General features: G+C 50.7%; 1 protein-coding gene across 1 annotated transcript; it reads right to left on the minus strand.

The window, feature by feature from the left end:
• Positions 1–1587: 1587 nt before the first annotated feature.
• Positions 1588–2569, minus strand: HRG_10131 (uncharacterized protein; the record flags this gene model as incomplete). Its single annotated transcript, XM_044868602.1, has 3 exons — positions 1588–2070; positions 2159–2483; positions 2541–2569. 3 exons carry the CDS (start codon positions 2567–2569, stop codon positions 1588–1590), a joined length of 837 nt encoding a protein of 278 aa, XP_044715957.1.
• Positions 2570–18333: the final 15764 nt, after the last annotated feature.

Raw genomic sequence — 18333 nt, forward strand, 5'->3', positions numbered from 1 at the left:
GAACTGGCAAATCACGACTGAATGGCTACCTCTGCAAAATCGGGGCAGAGGAATCGGATGAGTGCACCTGCGGACAGTCGGCGGAAACGGTGGAACATTTCCTCTTTCGATGCAGAAGATGGATGGTACAACGAGAAATCATGCTTCGATATGCTCGCGGAAAGATGGGAAACCTGTCTTTCTTCCTAGGAGGTAGGGGTGATATACGAAGGTGAATTTTTTGAAGATTTTGAATGAAGGATGAATCAAATGAATTGAATTTTTGGGATCTCGATTCAAAATCTTCAAGCTCCAATTTTCGCGATTCAAGTTGGGTTTGGGCCAATTCAGGCCATTCATGAATGGTTTGAAGGGATCCCCTAAACGAAGTGAATTTGGTGTGTACCTAAGCGATTGCAAAAATACCTCAAAACTCCAATAAGTAGTATATAGTTTTATAGCCCTCTGAGAAGTGTCTTGATAATCCCGAATACCACAAAATTAACTTACATAAATACTGATCCGCATGTCCTAGGCAAATCGCTGAAAATATGCACTTTCAAAAGCTCTGCCGAATCCTCAAAATGCGTCGGTACAACGCGTTCGAATCGCCATTGTGCACGGTTACACACTCGTAGAGCCTCAATCCTCCGAAGCCTCCATTGTACCTAGACAAGGGGTTGATATCGCAGACTTATTGGCTTGGGAAGCAAGAGGTTTGGGGTGGGAGGTTCGGTGGAGCCTCGGTAGGACCCTCGGTGGGAACTTCCGCCGGAGCAGGGGTTTAGGAGGAGGATTCTCGCCTGAACGCAGATTAGCATTATACACAAACAATGAGGGTATATTCATACCATTTACCAGCATTCCCGGAATGTGGTCTGGTCTCCAAATAATACTATTAGCGAAGGGCAAGATGTCATACTCCATGGCCGCCTTGATCAACGCCTGATCGATCTTATCTTCCTGAGTATAAGCACTCCGTAGAAGTGTTAGTACTCGCGCTGTATCTGCCTTCAAAGCGTGACGGCGGATACCGAATTCGTCTCTACAACCACTGAAGAGGCGTTCCACGTCAACTTCAGAGCCAGGGACAGAGGAGATCACGCGCCGCCGCAGCCAAAAGTGGCCACTCCTCCTTGTGTTCTTTCCACCACTTCCGTAAGAAGTCTGGAGACTTTGCAATAGACTCGTCGAACTCTATTCGGGAAGTTGCAAACCACCGTTCAAGCTCCGAAATAGGGATCGCCGCGCCCGCCTCCGCCTCCTTCGCCTTCTTCATTTGGATGGCTCTCCACTGCGCAATGGAGACTCCTTGAGGACGCTCAGCTGGTCTGGATTGGCTCATAGATGAGTTTGTGGCATCCAATGTTGCTAGCTCCGGCCACTCCGTTCTGAAATACTTCTTGACTTTAGCCATAATCTCAGAGTATTGATCCGGTATCATCATTTCTAGTTGGTGAGCTTTATACCGCGGATCCAGGATGTGAGCTGCGAATAGCATCATTTGATCGTCAAGCTTCTTCATATATGTAACGTGTTTTGCTTTGCCCTTCGAGAAGGCGTTTCGAATGGACATATCAAGGTCTGAAAAGTCGCCAACCCCTTCGACTACATCATCAGGAGAGCTTCCAAATCCCAATAGATATCGAGACTTTGTGAGATCTGCGGCATAGCTTCGGAGACTTTCAGAGTGTGGTCTTTAAACGGCTTCAGAACCTTCCGTAGTTGATAGAGCGCGACAATCTCTTCCGATAAGGGCAGGAGGCACTTGACTTGCTGGTGAGTATCAACGAACTCGGTATATTCTGCCTCAAGCTCCAGGAATTGGTCAATCATGTCGTAGGTCGAATTCCAGCGAGTGTCGACATCGTAGGTTGGCTTCCGATGGTGCGTGCGGGGCATGCTTTTGAAGTCTTGCTCCCTAGGCCCGGATCTCAGCATCCAGAGATTGAGGAGGCGGATTTTGGCAATCCCACTTCGACTAGAGTCTCCCGGAACGGTGTAGTTGTTGCTTTTATTCTCTTCGTCCCACTTATCCAGCATCTTCTTGGCTTCCTTCGCTGTGCCTGCCTTGAGATCTTGCAGGACGCCCTCGCAAATGAGTGAGGTAATGTGAGCTAGACAGCGGATCCAACTCTTCCTGCCGTGAAAGCGCATGCGGGCCTCCTATTGGGCTCACCTTGTCGTCGAACTTGATCTTGAGAGAATCGTACAGAGACTGACAGAGCGTGCCGTTGTTGGCGGCGTTGTCTCCCGTAATGGCGAGAAGCTTGGGCTTGAGCCTGAGCTCCTCAAGTGTCTTCTCAACTATCTCAGCTAGTTGTTTGCCAGTGTGCGATCCTTTGAGCTCGATAAACTCAATAACCTCTTCTCTCTCCTCAAACTCCGGCGTAATCCAGTGCGCAATAATGGCGAAAATAGGCACCCGATTCGGTGCTGTCCAGATATCAAGGGTGAGCGAGATGGTAGCACAATTGTACTCAAGCTCAATCTTCAGCTTCTCTCTGCGTTCGACAAAGTCTGTGTAGATATGATTGCGTAAAGTTATACGACTCCTGTACACACAGGTTGTATTGTGAGCCAAGAACATCTCTTGGAAAGCAGGGTCTCAACAACAGAGAAGGGTTGTCGGTGTTTTACAAACCACTGGCGGATAGACTCCTTTGCCGTGAGCCTTGCTCTTTGCCGGGTCGACCGCTCCATGCATCTGCCTCTGTATAATCTCCTCCGCCAATGGCGCGGCCGTATCCATTGATTCGAGCGTGGTGAGACTCCTTCGTAATATTGTGGGATTTTAAATGGTCTCCCATGCCAGAGGTAACCCTCGGCGGTTCGATTCAAGGACCTGGAATATCTTCCGAAGAGTAGAAGGATTTTGAAGGCACTCTATACAAGTCCACCGGAACTCTTGGAATATCTTCGGTCCATACTTGTACTCCGAGTAAAAGCTCCTGTCAATGGCTTCCCTCTGCATGTACCAATAAACGTGGCTGTTCTTGTCTCTCTTCTTGCGAACATGCTTCTGTTTGTTGTCGGCCCACTTCTTGATAAGTCCGGCTTTCTCTGCGAGCGTCATATGACTACCGGTACTGTTCAATGGCGGCTCTGGTGTATCCGCGTCGGGCATGTCATCATCTGACTCACAGTCAGGATGGCCCGGAGGCGCAGACAATTGTATCTTCGCCAGTCGGAAGAGGGGACGAAGGAGCCGGAGCTGTGCTAGGATCAGGGCGCGCGCGCGGGATTCTGAGGGTTGAATTGAGGACGTTCGATGCGGGCATAGTTCTGCGTTGGCAATTTACGCCGGGTCCTAGGAGCAAAGAAACTTGCTGCGGCAGATGTTTTCGATTCAGCAAGGGCCATACTATGTATCATGTTATAATTAGCTATTCACTCGTAAAGTGATTAAATAAGAGGGGGAGGTTGGAGGGTCATGAAGTTTTACCCGGTCTTGGCTAAAGGGCTCGAGAATACCAAATAAACCACAATAGAGTATAAAGGAGTCGAGGTTGAACGGGTAGGATAGGTCGTCGGGCAGGGCGTTGATTCGGGGGTCGACCCGAAGCCGCTGTCGGAAATATCGAAGCAGGAATTAGGCGAGATCGTCGTAAAATAATGTCGTGGAAGTTGTCGCGAAGACCGTTGCTCAATGCAGGCAAAAAGGTGGGATGGGCTGGCCGTGTCTTTCCGACAGCAGTAGGATTAACAGGTGGTCAATTGAGCGCGAATAACGCGTCTAAACCCAGCTGGTTGGCACAATATATCCTTATCATGCAGATGTTTCGGTACTTTCTCATCGGGCTAGCTTGTGTGGACAAACAAGTAGCAGTCATATTGGGCTCGAGGAGTAGATAAGTCCCTAGCAGCCTCTTAATCGCGAGATGACGCAATTCGTGTCACCTCCAATTGTTCGCGCAGTATTGAGATGTTGAGGGATCTGAACGCGTTTTTCGAATTAGCTTGCCGGAGGCTGTTTAGCGGTATAAGTCCTGTATTCTATTTTAAAAATTTGGACTGCCGAGCTTAATATGTGCTTGAAATGTAGTTTTGCAACTAGAAAATGATTGATCTATTGATTGACTTGAGGATGATGTGGCATTTATGGAGCAAATGTTAAGCACAGATATCGAGAGTTATATCACCCGAACGAGAAAATCCAGAACATTCGAGTGGCACTACATTTAAATGGTGTGCATTATAAAATGTCACTGTTCACGAGCTTCATGGTATTTTTGATACTCCGTATAGGGTGGCAAGATTGCTGAAACGGCGGGCGTATCACTCACTGTTAGGGTCGTTATACCAACATATATGGACGCCAACTACCCCACTTCCAACCCACTGGGATTTTGCCAGTGGAGTGTCGACGACGGAATCCAACTGAAACACGCACAACATAATTTTAAATACGCAGAATGTCATCGCAAGGGCGGCCGATTTCGAAGTTACCATGTCCGCGCGGGGCGAACCCCTGCTCCTGTCAGAACGGTGGTTCTGTGGCGTGCCTAATGGGGAAAGTGCATTGTGGAATATATTGGTATGATGGGGGTCAAAGCAGCTCGTTTCTGTTGCGAAGACCATTGCGCCATGCAGGCAAAAGTGGAACGCGCTCCTACAGGTGCGCTGCAATTGACACATATCTGATGTCTGTCTTTCTTCCCGATAGTTTCTTGATGTGTACGTGTGTGTCTGCTCCGAAAGAAAAGGAGGCCCTTGGTGGGTGGCTTTGGGCATTAGCCTTTTCCTCCCCTGCATGCCCCTTGGCTGGCAGCTGCGAAGGGGGTGATCCTTTTTTCACAGGATATTTCGACCATATCGCCATTCATTCAAGATTTGATGAACGAATTGAATAAAGACTCCTGATTTTCGATTCGTCGAATTTGAAGACCTTACCCGATTCCGCTTCATTCAATTCAAGGGTCCCGAGGCCGATTCGACTTCAAAATCTTCAAATATCAGCCCTACTAGGAGGCAAGGAAGAGTCAGACGACGACAAGTGGCAGCCCGATATGGGGGCTGTACGGGCGACAATACAGTTCGCATTGGCAACGAAACGCTTCAGTATGGACCGACGAGGGACCATGTACTGATCAAGGGATAATCATACTAACACAACAGCCTTCAACTTGGCAGACCGCGCTTCAGTCGCTGAAGGTAGGACGCTGAACACTTGGAGAAACTGACCTTCAAGTAGGCCTGTCATGTCACAGCGAACGAGGCTGGAAACAGATGAAAAGAAGCGTGGGGCTTCAGGTGCGATGGAACCAGGTACAGTAGGTACGTAGCTTAGCGTAGTAAGCGTAGTGGCTCTATGGGGGAACCCTCCGGGCGCAATACAAAAAAAAAAAAAGGCTGTCGAGAAGAAGGTCCGAACGAGTTGAGGTCTCTAGGTCTCTCTAGGTAATACAGCTTGAAACCAGGTAAGAAGGGAAGTCTGCAGACTGTTCTTTCTTCTTCCTAGACCACTGAGGGGTCCGGAGGATCTCCTATTCGAACGGGGACCTTTTGAGGAGTCCGGCATAACTATTACTGGCTCGGGGACCTCGAGAGACTGAACTATCTATCTAATAGCTAGAAGAGCTATTTGATCGGGGAGATGGAGCTGATGTTGCTGACGTAGATGACTTACGTGGCCTTCAGTAAGTGGCAAGAAGTGCCCTCTTTCTGATAGAATGTATACTATACCTGAAAACGGGATATCAACTTGGGAGAAGCTTGGAGGATACAAAGAGGCTGTTTGGACGGGAAAAGGGCAACCGGGGGAAGAGCAATCAACACATGCATTCTCGCATACCATCTGATCATATGATACTCGACCTTCGAAAAGTCCCTTTATCCACTTCTATGCCCACTTTTGCTCTCATCTTCGCGAGAAAGGCTGGTGCTGGACACCGCAGTAGCCAGTACACCGCAATAGCCAGATTTTCGACTCCTCCTACTAAAATCGCTTCAGCCACCGCGTTCCGCGCTCAGAATCGCATATTTCCACCCTGGGCAGCCTTCCAGATGCCCTCCATTTACGAGCCCTTTTTGCTGCCTCTTCAAACCATCGCCTGCGTGCGCTGCGTGCCTTCAACTCCGCTGCCTCAACCACCTTTCTAGCCTTAGCGACTTGGTCTTCCTCCCTTTTCTGTACCATTTCACGCCCTTGGGCTACCGTCAAAACCCCTCCTGATTGCAATTGCGTGTTCTTCATCGCCTTACGTTGTTGTTGGATGCGTTCGGCCATTTTTGTCCTTCCCAGATCTCTTTTGGTCTGCACAAGCTCGGTAGCCAGAGATAGCGATCCCCGAATAAAGCGACCCACATCGCGAGAAAATTCGGGATTTAGGTCTTCGTCTTCTTGGAGTACGATCTCGAGTTTATCAGCTACTTTGTTTATTTGCCGAAGAGTCAGTGGCGTCTCGAATGGTGAAGAGTGTGATTCTGAATTGGGTGGAGGAGCAGTGTTGCTAATAATATGACAATAAAGTAGTATACTGCAGTATATACAATACTGTCGGGAGGTCTGTACTGCAGTAACGCAATGGGTTGTATTCAAGATGTCTAGCTAGGAAGGGAGGAAAGGGAATGAGGGGGCACACTACGTGCCCTTTATACACGGATCCCCGAGGTCCATACACGTGACGCTAAGGGTCACGTGTGCGTGTGTGCGCACCTCCCTTAAGGTTATGCTACATTCCCACATATTCTGATATTAGCAAATACCACATCCTTGCAGCACTGGACCTTCTTATCAGCTGGGTTCCAGACTAGATAGATTTTATCTGTCTCCTCTTTGTATCCAACAAAAACTTCTTGCCATGCTCTTTTCAGAAGCTTTGTTCTCTTTTCTTTGGGAATAAATACCCAGGCAGGACATCCGAACACTCTCAAGTGCCCTGATCTTGGCTTCTCTCCACGCCATAACTCCCATGGGCTTTTAGCCATTCCCTTGACAACTCCCCTATTTCTCAGATAGGCCGCTGTTGCGTTCGAAAACTCCCAGTATGGTGCCGGGAGGTCCATTTCGTGACGCATAGCAGACCCCCTCTCTGATATGGTTCTCATGCTCCTCTCAGAGATACCTACATCCCAGAGATGCCAACAAGTATGTTCTCAGCTCGTCAGGGGATTGTTGCGAAGATCTATTGGAACCAGGTTAACGGCACACTCTACCATGAGCCCACAGGGCGCACTCTGGTCAGCCTGCAAGAAATTGAAGACCAATACGTTATTGCAAGCCTCTCAAAGCGGCCCCAACACAGCGTCTTTGTCACAAGCAGGGCTCCTAAGCCACCAATGGGTGGGCAAGCAGACCTTTGGCACAGACGGCTAGGACATCCGGGGCCAGAACCCCTTAGCCACCTAACCAAGATGGAAGGACCGGCCACGTGTGAATGCGAGGTCTGCGCAACAGGCAAGGCAAAGAGGCAGGTCTCCCGTGAGGAGCCCACTTTACGACCCAGAGGGGCCGGTGCTCAATTTAGCTTCGACTTACACCCAGGCCCGGTGGCCGGATTCGGGGGTGAAAAGTACTTTGCGCTATTCACATGCATGACGACCGGAATGAGGTTTTATTATGCATTGACGAACAAAACGAAGGTCCGAGATGCTTTCAAGAAGCTAACATCGATGCTAGAAACTAGTTCAGTACGGGATAAAACTGATCAACCTGGCTTCTGACGGAGAAAAAGCCCTTCTAACAAAGGAGCTAGTCAAATTCATCGAAGGATTGGGCATTCGGGTCTTCCAGTCAGCTCCATCCACGCCCACGCAAAATGGGCATGCAGAAAGGTCCGGGGCCGTGGTCAAAGAAAGGGCCCGGCTTATGAACCTGGACTCCCGCATCCCGGAGGAGCTCTGGACCGAGACCTACCGCACAGCAGTGTATTTGCTCAACCGTACGCCACTTAAAGGATCTGATCATAGCTGGAGAAGCCCACACGAACGATGGTGGACCTATATGAGGGACCACAACCTCTATACGGCCACATCAAGCGAGTCCAGCCGAGCATAAATCACCTGCGTGTCTTCGGCTGTGTGGCCTACCCAATGGCAATCACTGCGTTGGAGCATGTAAAGTCACATAAGACGCAGTCCCCGCTTGAGCAGAGAGCTCATATCGGTTACCTGGTGGGCTACAGATCGACCCATCAATATGTCGTGTGGATACCCTCGATCCGCCAGACCAAACTGATGGTCTCGGCGAATGTACAATTTGATGAGTCAACAATGTACGATCCGAAGAGCGAAGAGGACGCGGAAGCTGTCCAGGTCTATACATACGATGTTCTTCGTCAAATGGTGGCGATAGACGTCCCTGACGACGAAGACATAGAGGAAGCAGGAGTGCGCAGTTACTCAGTAGAGGCCGGTTTCTCTGTCTCTCGGGTCTAGGGGGACCACAAGACCGCCAGACTGCATTTACAAATAAAACATTTATATCAATAGATTCTATATATACTATTTCATATTTCTGAAATTTTCAAAAATATTGTCAATGGTTGTGTTGGTCGCAGGATTAATTTTCGCTGTGGCTTGCCGGTCGGACAATTTGTTGCATGACATGGTGCGTTGCATGACGCAGTGGGGTACGTTATGTCTATATAAGACCTAGCCTTCCACTCCTTCTGTAGCTAGAGATATCATAATCAAGAGATCATTCATTTCGTCTTTCCTAGTCCACGAGTGTGGACAACATATAGACTTATAGAGCCGAATATAACTACCAAAATCTCATTCTGGCTCGGAGGAATAAAACTCGGGTTACATATGTGGACACAATTAGTCGGCTGGCAGATACAGCACTGTACTCATAGTGAATTATCTACACAAATAACCTTATTCCACTCGGCCAACTCCGAAGAGGCCCCTTGCTTGTTCCACGGTTACGCGGCTAACGATTCTGCAACCCCGGCTGAAAATGAAGATCGTCCCATCGTCACCTCGCATCCGCGTGTCTTCGACTTCATTTCTGTCCGCAGCTTTTATCCTCACAATAACACATGCAGCCGATGCCAGTGCCTTGCGGTAAGTGGCTAGTAATGTGTTGCTTCGAAGATAAATCTCATGGGCAGGCTTGGGGCCAGATGGCTTTGCGGCTGCGCTTTATGACCTTAACCCCTTAATGCGGCCCTCCCCCAGGTTCCGTATGCTTTTCATCGCGACTAGAGGATATTAGTATAATAGGAATCCGAACCATGACAGTTTCTGCTTACGTGTGATCTGTATGCACCACATGATGCCGATGCCGCGGAACCCTTCTTTGGGATGATCTCGAATACTGGCAAGTCTTCCCCCCTGCAACGCACCGCTCACATGGTTGGGTCCTGCTACATCTGGATTTTCTTGCCCTGCAAGCTTGGCAAGCCCGGTCGGTTCTTCGGATGATGTTGGATGTCTGTGAGAAGAACAAGAAGCCCGGCTGTGGTCGTTCATCCTGCCCTGCCACCTGTTGCACAGAGAGCTGGTCGTCACTGTTGTTGTCGGCGTACACGGTTGTGGGCTTCGTTAGCACGGCGCCCGTGCCTATTGACTGGACTGTCGCACTCTTGGGACTCGTATCGCCATGGCTGTCGACGCGGGGAGCGTTGATCACAGGCATTGACTGCGAGGTGACGGCTCTGACGGTCAAGCCCATGGTGGGCGACATCTGAGGCGCGTTCACTGCACGGCTATCCGCTTGCGCCACTCCCGACAAGGGGGACTGTGTACTGGGAAAGTGACGAACCACGACTGACTCTTCACCGATATTGCGATAATCTGTCGCCCTGCTCTCATATGGTGGGCTCGGCTCGTACACCACACTAGGAAACGGACTTGGCTCCTCAACATCAGCCAGGCTTTGAAGCCCGGTGTGTCCCATGCGATGCGATGCAAACCTTTGAATGGGATTTCAAGTCGTTTTCATCAACGTACGCCAGTAAGCAGCCCGCCACCAGACATACATAGTATCGATCGCGGTCGGAATGTGGTTGCTCCATGTTAGATGGCGCTACTGCATATGCGAATGCTGACCTCTGCTGGACTTGTGCGGCGCCGGATGCGAAGGCTTCTCGCTGCTTCCCGTGCAAGTCAGGAACTCTGCTCAGTTCACTGTCTTCACACTGGCCCGGCAAGTTGCAGTTATATTCAGGGGCGGTGGCGAGGAGTGCCTCCGCGTATGTTGCCAAGTCAAAGACTCGCCCATCCTCAGTACGAGGGCTAGCTTCATCCGCCATCGGTGAAAATCGGCGCAGAAGACGGCTAATATGCCGTAGTTCGGATACTCAAGCTCGGTGGAGGGCTTTGGCGTGGGTGCCATGGAAATACGCAGCCTGGGCCGAGGAAAGTTTTGGACTTTATAGTGCTCGACCTTCCACCACAAGGCTGAAGCCCGAGGCGACTAGAGTATTAACAGTATACTAGAGCCAAAACGCACCTTGAGGAGGAATCAGGCCGAGATGGGTATGCCAAATCATGTTTGATGGAAACAGGCAGGCATACCATGCGCGCGCCCCATGCAGGATGCTACTCGACCTGAATTGATTGCTGGCTGCGGCACCTTGTAAGCTTCGCACAGGATAATGAATGAAAGACTATTGCTCCTAAAGTAGCTCTTCCCCCTGGACCAGGCAGCTGGACCTCTCAAGGCAGCAGCGGAACCAACAGGTAATGGTCGGAGTCTTACATTCGCGTAACCACCGAGACTGCGGGTTGCAAGACAGATCTGGGCTCTGTACGCTTGAATGCCTCGCCATATCATGTTCGCTTACGCGCACTCGGCTGACGTTCGCTACGATAACGGATTGGCATTTACTGATCAACTACAGACTTGTGGAGCCAATTCTATGAAATATAGTCATAGAACGGGTGACAGCTTTGAAGGGAATGTTTGTATTTACAGGCAATTCCCAGCATCAACGTGTACATTTCTGCTGTCACCACTGGACGAAGCATGGGAATCAACTGCCAGGGTGCTTCCTGGAGGACCGTAATGTGGTATCGTCGAGTCTGAATATGTATATGTCGGTAGAGGGCGTTGCAAGTGCATTACCGGACGGTCGCCTACAAACATAGCCTGTGTGGTGACCATGGGTTGGCCGGGACTGTCCAGCATCGACAGAGACGGACGCTCGCAATGAACACTGCCCTGTCGCGTGGTGCTCGCACGACTTAACGGGGTTGTCAGTGGGTATTTGGATTGAACCCCCAAGCCCATGACTGCGGTAGCCATGCCCATGTGATTTTGATAGCCGTATGAGGATGTCGTGAGCTGCGATGACTCCCAGATGGACGACTTTGTCGTCGACCCGCTAGTAGTGGAGGGATCCCGACATGACTGTCTCGGCAAAGAGAGGGAGAAGTCTTGATCTAGACTGGCTAGTCGACGCGGCACCAAGAGCTGTTCCAGCGACTGGACGGCGGCCCCAGGGTCGCCGGCGCGAAAAGGATGGTTTTGGTCGGCATCAAGTAGCACGAAAGTGCCCGACTGCAAGAAATGGGCAACTTGGCCGTCACTAAAGCCATGCCTGTTGAGAAGCTCCCGTAGCTGCTTGTTCTCCTCGGCTATTCTCCTCGCGGCCATCTGGATCTCGGTCGAAGCCTCGATGCCCTGGAGCTCATATACCCTGAGTCGCTGTTCGAGCTCCTGGACATACTCTCTCCGTCGGGCGCGCGATCTCCTTTGGTTGTCTCGAATTCGGACTAAGCTTTTCTTCTGCTAGAGCAGAGAAAGAAAAACGGAGTTTCGTGTTAGAAAAGGCCATTCCTGTCGATGGCATCACCTGGGTTTATGTTACTTACTGCGGGAGCTGACATTTCGCTTGCAGGCTTGTCTGTAGACTTTTTTCGGCCAGTGAAGGAGGAAAGTAAAATAAAAATAAAAATCCAGTGAATTGTCCCGCAAGTAGAGTATGGGCCCAATGCTGGGTGTCGGGAAAGAATGGGGGTTGGCAAAAGGAAACCCGAGGGAATGGACAAAACTCGTTAGATCTCTGGCAAGGGAAGCAAGTAGGATAGCTACAGCAGCTTCACGCCTTCTTTGACTGGCCGCGTGCTGGTCATGGCGTAGCCCTTGCAGTCTTCCCAGGGGCTTGGACAAAGGACAGTCGGATTTGCATTTCATGGGTCACATCTGCCCCGTGTTGGTGGGAATTGGAACACTCGCCCCTAAGTAAACGTGATGAGTCGGTTGGTTAGCTGGACCGAGTCTTGGGAGCCGCTCGCTTTAGAGCCCTGCCTGTTTGCCAATATTTCATAACTGTTATATCCAACCAGTATTGCAAAACATCCGTACCTCGGCAGCCGCGGACGCAGGTTTCACAGAGGCTACCTTCTTCTTCCGAGGTGGATGCCGACGTGGGCAGCCCTTCCCTTGTCACGAGGCTTCCTTCCCTGCGAGCTTCGCCACCCCCCAGCACTTCCCATGCCAAGACGAGGGAAGAGAAATCAACAGGCAGAATCCTGCGTCACGCTCACCCCCTGACTCCCACTGCAGGGGAGCTGCGGGCCAGTCTTCATGATTCGGGAGAGCCGGTCCGCCCAGTCACTCTAGAGATTTGTCTCGTTGCCTATTTGGAAGTCGGCTGCTGGTGGATTTGGGATGTGATCGACGCGTAGATGCAGAAGCTGGAGGTGTCCTGGTCAGGGGTACACGAACCATCTGATGCAAGGGATGGTTAAAGACTTAGGCTGACTGGTAGACGTCCCCCCTAAGGGGTGGCTCACAGGCATCAGCCAAGCAACAGCGGACCACAGCCCCGAAACAGGAGGAAGGTGCATGAGCCAACCCGGCTGAAAGTTGGCATGAAGTGGTCAAGGTCGCATTGTGGAGGACTTGCGGGATAATTTGCTGGAGCTCACATCGGGGGTTACAGACAAGCTCGACCCTGGAAGCCCGTTCCACACTCGTGCGGAAAGCAGAGGAACATAGACACCAACCCACCTATTCTTTGTCTTCCCTATCACTCTCCTTGTTCTTGCAGCTCTCCGAGAGCCAACGAGCGGTGGACGATCTAACGAAGGCCCTTTTGCCCGTCATGTCGACTGACTCTGCCTCGACGACTCAGGAAGATGCGAGTCCCTTTCACACTGAGTTGGTTGCCTGTGGACAAACTGGTCATCTCCGTGCCCTCGATAGGATTCTACGTCCTGCCTCGCCAACCTCGGAGGTTTGGGACACCGAAACTCAATACAACAGCGTAGGCCATCGCGACGAACAGGCGCAAGGCGAGATTGCAGAGTCACCTACAGCAGAGGCACATCCGGTGCTCGCACCCAGCCATCTTCATGACTCTTCCTCTTGCAGCGACGGGAAGGAGAATCGTCCTCCTGGGCTTGTATTTCAGGTCGCCGTATCCGACACTTGCCATCGAGTAGAGGCCAACGGTTCCATCGATAGCGGACAGGACGAACAAATTGAACTAGAGTTCGGCTTCCCTCTTCGCAAGCCTGTTCAAATCACCTTGAGGTTCTCCCAGTGTTCTCCTCCAGGCTCGTCACGATGCACCAGACAGCGCGAGCGAAGGAGCCATGATGAAATCACCGGGAGGAAGGATGCATGGCTTCGATCGCCTGAGCAAAGATGGCAAGCTCCTAGGCAAAGGCACAGGAGGCAGCGTGTTCAGAAATTTCGGAGGAGCAAGCGACCGGCCGTGGAAGAGTGTTGAATTTGAATATCTTTACCAGCCCATAGAATGGGAGTGGTCCCTTGATGCCTCCTCTATGAAACATTGATTCCACAAGCTAGCATCAACATCCTCGGTCTTCATACGAGACTTGTCGGGGAACTGCCTCGTATTGGCGATTCATGCGATGTGTGCTGGTAGTTCAATACGTTGTAGCCTGTAAATGCCCCCTGCTGCCTTTATTTACAGTTACCGTGCATTCAAGGAACAAGTTTTGATGACAGCATCGCCTCAAGCTCCGCATAACTTGCCCCATCACTCCACGAATACTGTAGAGCCTCTAGGACACGGCTTACATATTGGACATTCGGTAAGCAAAGGCCACAGCGTAAGGTAAATCGTCCTTACCGTTAATCCGAAGCATTCCATTCCAACCAGCCGCTGACGCAAGGTATTTTGCTGGTATGGGTCACGGTAGCAATGCCTACAGTGAGGAGTGGCCACAACGTTGCCAGTTGGTCGATACCCATCGTAAAGCGGCCCATCAATGTGATGATCCGATCGGCAGCAGTCTTTACTTCAGTGTTAAGGGCCGCGCCTCCAATCCTTCTTGTGGTAATTCTTTCGAGATAGATGGTGCATGCTAGACCACTGTACGCATGCTGCTGTTGTTCGAGCTTCGATGGCCTTATCGTTTTCATCAGTCTCATATCCCGGCATGTCCTTTTGCGAGTCCAAGGAAGTCCTTCTTTGGGACATGCCTTTCAGACGACTGGTGGAAATTTGCGTGAACTAAGGTAGGCACTTCAGCCGATGAGAATGTAACTGGACCGAAGATCCTGCATACGAGATGATTTGCACGGAAGGCTTCTTTTCCTTTAATGCATGCTTTGGAGGCAACTATGAAAGTATTCTCGAAGCGTTTGCATCGACCTGAACAGGGCATCTGCGTTTGACCCAAACCTGGGACGCTTACATTAACGGAGATAGCCGTAGGCAGAGAGTGGATAGTGACGTAAATTACCGTCTGTCAGATTCAATGCCCTCGGATAATACCAGGTGCTCCGTCGACCGTTCAGTACCGTGGTCTGTCACCGCAGACAGTTGCATCTCTCTGCCTACCCGTTTCCTCTGGTGCTCTCTCATCATACTGTCCAGAGGTACTGCTGGCACAACTAAAATCGCCAGACAAAGTCCACACTGACCTCCAAATTGGTGTCCCACCCAACCAGTCGCAAAACACACTAGGAGCCCAGATGATGCTAGGAACACCAATCCACTTACCGCTCCAAGCCACGGCAATCCCTGGTTTGACGTCGGCACCTCTGGCTGGGGCTGGTTAGAGCGCTGGCCAAACGACGAAAACACTGCGTCTTCCTCCATATCGCCATAACCATAATAGTGGAAGTCAAGTGAGACACCATTGAAGCAGCCCAGCAGTATTCGACACCAGATAGTCTAAATTGCCAGACTGTCGCCCCAATAAAGGGAAGGTGAAAACCTAATACCAGTCCAAAAATGATGAGTCTCGCCTGATTGACAGCGTGAGAAAAATACGCGTATATCAAGGGATCGACAATTTGAATAAGCTGTAAACCATAAGCATATTGGGGAGATAACTAGACGGGCCTGAGTGAGAAGTACCTCGATGATGTCGACGCAAAACATGGTGACCCCTTTCCAGGCCGTGAAGAAGGGGTAGGCAAGGACGCTCGGTAGGAGTGCATTTCTCGCACTACCGAACAAAGAGGCAAATATTACTCCTGCACCCAAGAAGATACAGGCCGTGGAAATCAATGCCCAAGTTCGCCTACGCGAAGCTTTTCGCGGCTTGACTCTGATCATCCAGTACAGGTAGGAAGCCAGAAAGACCGTGGTCACGGCAAACACGACACCAGCCTCGGTGACCTCCTTGATTGTAATCTCGTCTTGCATGTCGAAATGCGGCAACCGTGAACGGCGGATAGAGCGGAGTTCGGACTTAGATTAGAGTAGTGAGAATATGAGCATGGGGCTTGCCCGGAACAAGACGTGTTTTATATGATGTTGAGTCATAACAGCGAGTGTTGGTATTTGGAAAATAGCGCTTAGATGAAGAGAGCCGCTGGACGTTGTCTAGCCGCTTTGCAAACCGTTGGCAGGCATACCCAGAGTGAGGTGGTGATGGGGTGCTTGTGCATAGCAAGGTTACACCATAATTGCCTTGAGACTGGGTTATAGTTGATATGATTATCTACATATATGAGGCGGGTGAGCTTCCTCCACCTTGAAGCGGCATGGTCAGAGTCGGGTGGGCGGAATGGCACGTCTTCAACAGGTCAATGCGGTTGGCCCCCGGTTATGAGGTCATCCAGTAAATCGGCATCACCAGCAGGGCATACAACCTGGTTCATGCACTATGGCTTGCATACGTCTACGCTCGTCTTGACTAGGAGGTCGGAACGCCATGGAGCTGTGTAGAAGGCAACTAGCCCGGGTCTGCAGTAAAATTGAAGGTGGCCGTGACGACACCAGAAGGTTTCTGGTGGAGATGGATTAAACAATGAAGGTCAAGGACACGAGCAACAGGTGTCCCTGATCCATTCCACATTTGGATTTGTGAGACAACAGTGCGGCTGCAGGAAACGTGACTCTCAGCTGTGAAAATTCTGGAAGATGAGCTTCGTGCTGGCTCGCAGAGCCAAGAACCTGGCTCACCCCTGGTCGTCCCTGATCTCGGCCTCGTCGGGGCCGTGGGTTGTCAAACGGGAAGGGAAGGAACACAAGGTAGATCACTGAGAAGAAAACGATAACTAGTTACTTGGCGATTCCTCCGGCTTGTTCGTCTCCTCAAGAATCATCTCCAGGGCCCTTGCTAAAAGTACTCTACCCTCATCACTGTCTAACTTATCAACAGAACACGATCCTTGACCCTCCATAAAAACCGCGCTCGCACCGCAACTCGCTAGTTTGACGATTCTTGTGGTTTCTTCCTGCCATGTTTCGCGCATGCTTATTTCTATTTTGGCCATGATGCTCTCAAAAGCCGGGATGTTTACTCCCACACCCAACCTGAAAGGCCCCCACAAATTTCTATTCTCACTGAGCTTTCGACACTCCCAGTAACGGAATAGAGATGCTTTACCTCTAAGGTTGTGGAACTTGCTGCGGAATATTTTGTCCTGCATACACCTCTCGCAAGTTTCGGTGATGATCTGAAACGGTTGAACTCCAAGCTGGCATGGCTGTTCATGGGTGCATTGCTTCTGATTAACCTCGTTGAGGTGACCGCACCTAATCGAGCCTTGGGTGATAATATGTGATACCATCGTTTTATTGCAGGCAGGTTGATAGCGCTTTTTTGAGCGGCAGAAAGGTTGAAATGGTGATGACTTTGTCTACACATGCACCTTTCAATGCCTTCTTTATATGTCAAACTACAGCTCCGGAGCTGCTAGCATTCTCTATGCACCTATATGCCGTTGGCCGTGTCCCCTGTGGCGTACAGGCAAGGCAGGATTAATGCGACTTGACGCACCGTACAGTTGCCGCCGAACTACTGCAACCAACCAAACCAAGTGGCCATCATGGCTCAAGACCGGACCTCCTTCGGCGTCAGACGATGCCACTAGATGGTGAGGCATGACATACCATTTTGAGCAGGTGGTGACCCCATGCCTTTTCCCCTCAATATGGGGTCCACTATCTGCAGGCTCTTCGCATCAGCCGCACGAGCGCCAGGAATGAAGAGCTTGGAAGGTTTGGCTAGGCTGCCCACCACCAACGATTGCAGGATCTCCGCCTTGCAGAGAAATCCAAGTACAGCCTCACTAATCCCTCCTACTCGTGCCCGCCCCCACTTTAAGGGGATTCGCTTTGGCTCACCCACTAAAGTGGGGCGTGGCACGGGTACGTGGTCGAGGCCTGCCCGACCCAGCGACGTAGGCCAATCATTCGAAATATATGTGGGTTCCTTCCTTCCTTAACCTACCTCCTAAACCTTCGGAACAACAAGTCTTGATCGAAATCCCGGCAGGTTTAGATCCAACGCACCGTTCAGCCCTAACCTTCTTCGGAGCTACACGCATCTTCGCTACCAATAACCTTACCACATAGGATTAGGTGCGTATCCCTGACGTAAGACTGACAGTCTGCGCACGTTTACGGTAACTAAGGCGTCTTGGCACGGGGGGATTTAGATTCTCGGCTTTCCTTAACCCTCCTTACCCCCAGACCCCGCCTTGGTAAGAAAATTTGACCTTCGTCACCTTCCCTCTCTTCATGAACTTGCCTTCCAAATCTGCCTTCCAAATATCAAATCTTCAAGCAGATCATGGAAGGCGACTCGTTGACCTCCAGCGTTAACGGGCCTCAGACAAGCCGAGTCGCACTGCTCTTCAACCAGCTAAGCAACTATGAGCGCGCGCCTAAAGGGTTCATGAAGTCGTGGCGAGAAACCCAACAAGCTGGAGAGTGTTCAACCGCAAGAATATTCCTAGACGAAGGCAAATTCCCAGCCTGGTTCGCATATTTTCTCACCAAGAACGCTGCAGAAACCCGGTATCATTTCCATGGGAAAGCTGAGTGTTCTCGTTTGATCAGTGATCTGGAGACTGAGTCTGTCGCGTCTCGGAAACTGTTGGCGGCACAAGTTGCCGCCGCGATTGGACCGGAAGTAGCTCAGAAAATCAACAGTCTGCATCACAAAAGGATCAAACCGCTTCAAAATGGAAGCATGGTCCATGACTCGAAGAAAAGACGCAGTGAGTCGTCGGCCATATCCCAG

Source organism: Hirsutella rhossiliensis (genome assembly GCF_020360975.1).
Source record: "Hirsutella rhossiliensis strain HR02 chromosome Unknown scaffold00015, whole genome shotgun sequence".
NCBI classification, from domain to species: Eukaryota; Fungi; Ascomycota; class Sordariomycetes; order Hypocreales; family Ophiocordycipitaceae; genus Hirsutella; species Hirsutella rhossiliensis.